Source organism: Formica exsecta, unplaced genomic scaffold, assembly GCF_003651465.1.
Source record: "Formica exsecta isolate Colony F162 unplaced genomic scaffold, ASM365146v1 scaffold447, whole genome shotgun sequence".
NCBI classification, from domain to species: Eukaryota; Metazoa; Arthropoda; class Insecta; order Hymenoptera; family Formicidae; genus Formica; species Formica exsecta.
The window spans coordinates 94,820-97,736 of NW_021851709.1; the positions used below are offsets into that span (position 1 = coordinate 94,820).

The 2,917-nt window shown below is 34.8% G+C and overlaps 1 protein-coding gene across 2 annotated transcripts in view; it reads left to right on the top strand.

Annotated features, from left to right (window-relative positions):
• The window catches only part of LOC115240769 (splicing factor U2AF 50 kDa subunit), a 5,057-nt gene extending 2,146 nt beyond the window's left edge, over positions 1–2,911 (top strand). Inside the window, exons 6-8 of one of the 2 annotated variants that reach the window (XM_029816122.1) lie at positions 2,146–2,427; positions 2,514–2,678; positions 2,739–2,911. In XM_029816122.1, coding sequence (XP_029671982.1) covers positions 2,146–2,427; positions 2,514–2,678; positions 2,739–2,870 — 579 coding nt within the window. In that variant the 3' untranslated portion in view covers positions 2,871–2,911. The remainder of the gene's footprint in view (positions 1–2,145; positions 2,428–2,513; positions 2,679–2,738) is intronic. The other variant, XM_029816123.1, reaches the window with a different exon arrangement.
• Positions 2,912–2,917: the final 6 nt, after the last annotated feature.

Below are 2,917 nucleotides of genomic sequence, written 5' to 3' on the forward strand. Positions count from 1 at the left end.
TTTTTTTTACGATTGGACAGTCCACTTCTCGTATTTTTCTACGAAACCTCTTGTCATCCTTCATATCTCGTCGTCGCTCCAATGTGGCATACATTGCTTAGTTTAGGGAAGTATTAGTGGCGTTACAGCATTTAGGTGGTATGCAGTCATCGACGATCATCTTTCTCTCTCTTACAGCCTTTCTAGGCATCGGACCCAGTCCATCACGAAGATACGAATTTCTAGGCAATTTTTTTAGGAGAGCCAACAGGGAAGGGGGGTGGGGGAGAGTTTGTCTCGGCTACGTTCGGAAATAAACCGAAGGAAATAAACGGTCATTCATGTTTTGAATCATATGGTGTAAAGATAAGCAAAATATAGAAATACTTGGTGACATTTTGAAACAAGTTCCTCTACAGTTGTTTTATATGGATGTGGATATTTGGATATTTTTCCACACTTTAAAATTTTACAGAATCATCCTCTCGTGCAGCAATAATACGTTGCAAGGAAGGATCTTTTTTAGGTCTGCAAGAAAAGCATAAAGATTAACATTTCTAGCAGAATTTTTTTTTCTTTTCTTTCTTTTGGGATTACAGGGTCAACACATAATTTTATGTGCATCTGGTAACAGCTCCAAGTTCTCCGGTATATATTCTTTTCAGGAATACCTCTTTTCCTCTTTTGCAGCTGTTCTTTTTACAGGCTTTTCAGGCTTTACTGCACGTCTCGTCTTGTGCTTCGTTACGTTTACAGGTCGCCGCGAACGAATGACTGTCGAATATATCAATGCATTGAAAACTTCTCGAGTAAAAATAAGAATATCAAGAAAAACGTAAATAGTTTTAAAAAAGTAATAGTAGTAGAAATAGTAATAGTAAAAGAAAATAATAAAAAAAGAGACAGCTATCTTTCATTGGATGATTTAATTGAATAGAATGTAACGGTTTCTTACAAGTTATGTTTAATTTCGTAAGAAGAGTAAAAAAAGAAAAAACGTATCATCTCATTATATAGTAAACTGTGGACTGATACCAGTACCCTTTCTCCCCATTTCTTAGCTTAGGGTCGTGCCGATCAAAAGCATTCGCTTACCACTACCACTACTTCTACCACTACTTCTACCACTACTACTACTACTACTACCGAACATGACAAAATACCACACTGCCTGGGGAGAGGCTAGCCCAGTCCCTCGAGGCAAGTACCTACCATTCTCATGCCTTCGTACATTGGATTATGCGACGATTTTGTAGACCCCCTTCCTCGATGTGTTGTCGGTTCTCCTGTACCAATGGTGCGTTCTCTGATTCAATAATTTTACATCGATAAAAGCATATTGCTCTATTAAATTGCTAGGTGATTAGCAACTTTGAGACATAGAATCAATTATATGACAAAATAAAAGAAGAAAAATGTAATTCCTCATCGAGAGCAGCATGCTGTTATCTAAAGTTTTGTGTTTTCAGTTCCTTAGTTCATCGAGATATGTGTAAGTATAACAATTCAATATATATACTTGTTAATATATATATATATATATATATATATATATATATATATGTATATATATATTACATTAAAAATGAATATCAAAGTCAAAGATTCCATGTTTGAAATAACAAACGATATAAAGAGAAAGACGCCGAAGCGCAATCGAGCGGAAATTATTTCGTCCGGCACGAAGGCTATGTGTGTAAGGAGTTGTTACCGAGGAAAGATACGCAAGCATATCTATGCATTTATATTTCACTTTTCTCATATTGAGACGATGCAACTTTCTTTTCAAATTGTTCTAGAATAAATTTATCGGAGATTCAATTAAATATCTTGCTATTAATTATCACAATTTGAAGTTATTTTAATATCTGAAAAAAAATTATTTTGATAATAAACTTAGATTATAAATTTTATATATGTATACTTAATTTTTTATAAATACGAGATCTTTGATTATATGAAAAAGTTTCCAGAAAAAGTTTTTTTGAAGGAATATAAATATTTTTAAATATATATTGCAATGCATAATTTTTGATACTTTTCATATAATTTAAATTTTTTATAACTATTTTTTATAACTAATATCGGAGTTGCATAGTCTATACGTATAGATCTGAAGATTATGTGTTATGCGAATGAGGTAGTAATAGTTTCACGATAATACAGGTGAAAGAGTTATTGATGAGCTTTGGACAACTGAGGGCATTCAATTTAGTAAAGGATTCCGCTACTGGTCTCTCCAAGGGGTATGCCTTCTGCGAATATGTAGACGTCTCGATGACCGACCAGGCGATTGCCGGATTGAACGGGATGCAGTTGGGTGATAAGAAATTAATTGTACAACGCGCCAGCGTAGGTGCCAAGAATCCCATGATAGGCGCACAAGCTCCAGTACAAATTCAAGTGCCTGGTTTGTCGATGGTCGGCACGAGCGGACCTGCGACCGAAGTAAGCTTTGCTAAAATTCGAATAAGCTTATCAGAAATCACTAAATTATAATTTGACGATTTAAATAATCGTATAACATCTTTCAGGTGCTTTGTTTGCTCAATATGGTCACACCGGAAGAATTAATGGAAGAAGAAGAATATGAAGATATTCTCGAGGACATTAAAGAAGAGTGTAACAAATACGGCGTTGTGCGATCTGTGGAAATTCCAAGACCCATCGAAGGTGTCGATGTACCCGGATGTGGAAAGGTACATTTAATATTGATGCAATAGTATCTGCATATTACTTATTCTTTTACTCTGTTACAGGTATTTGTTGAATTCAATAGCGTGATTGACTGTCAAAAGGCGCAGCAAACTCTCACAGGACGAAAGTTTAATAATCGTGTTGTAGTCACATCGTACTTCGATCCCGACAAATATCATCGTAGAGAATTCTAAATAGAGTTCTCCTTTTCATACCGTTTAATTAATTTTATATATATATA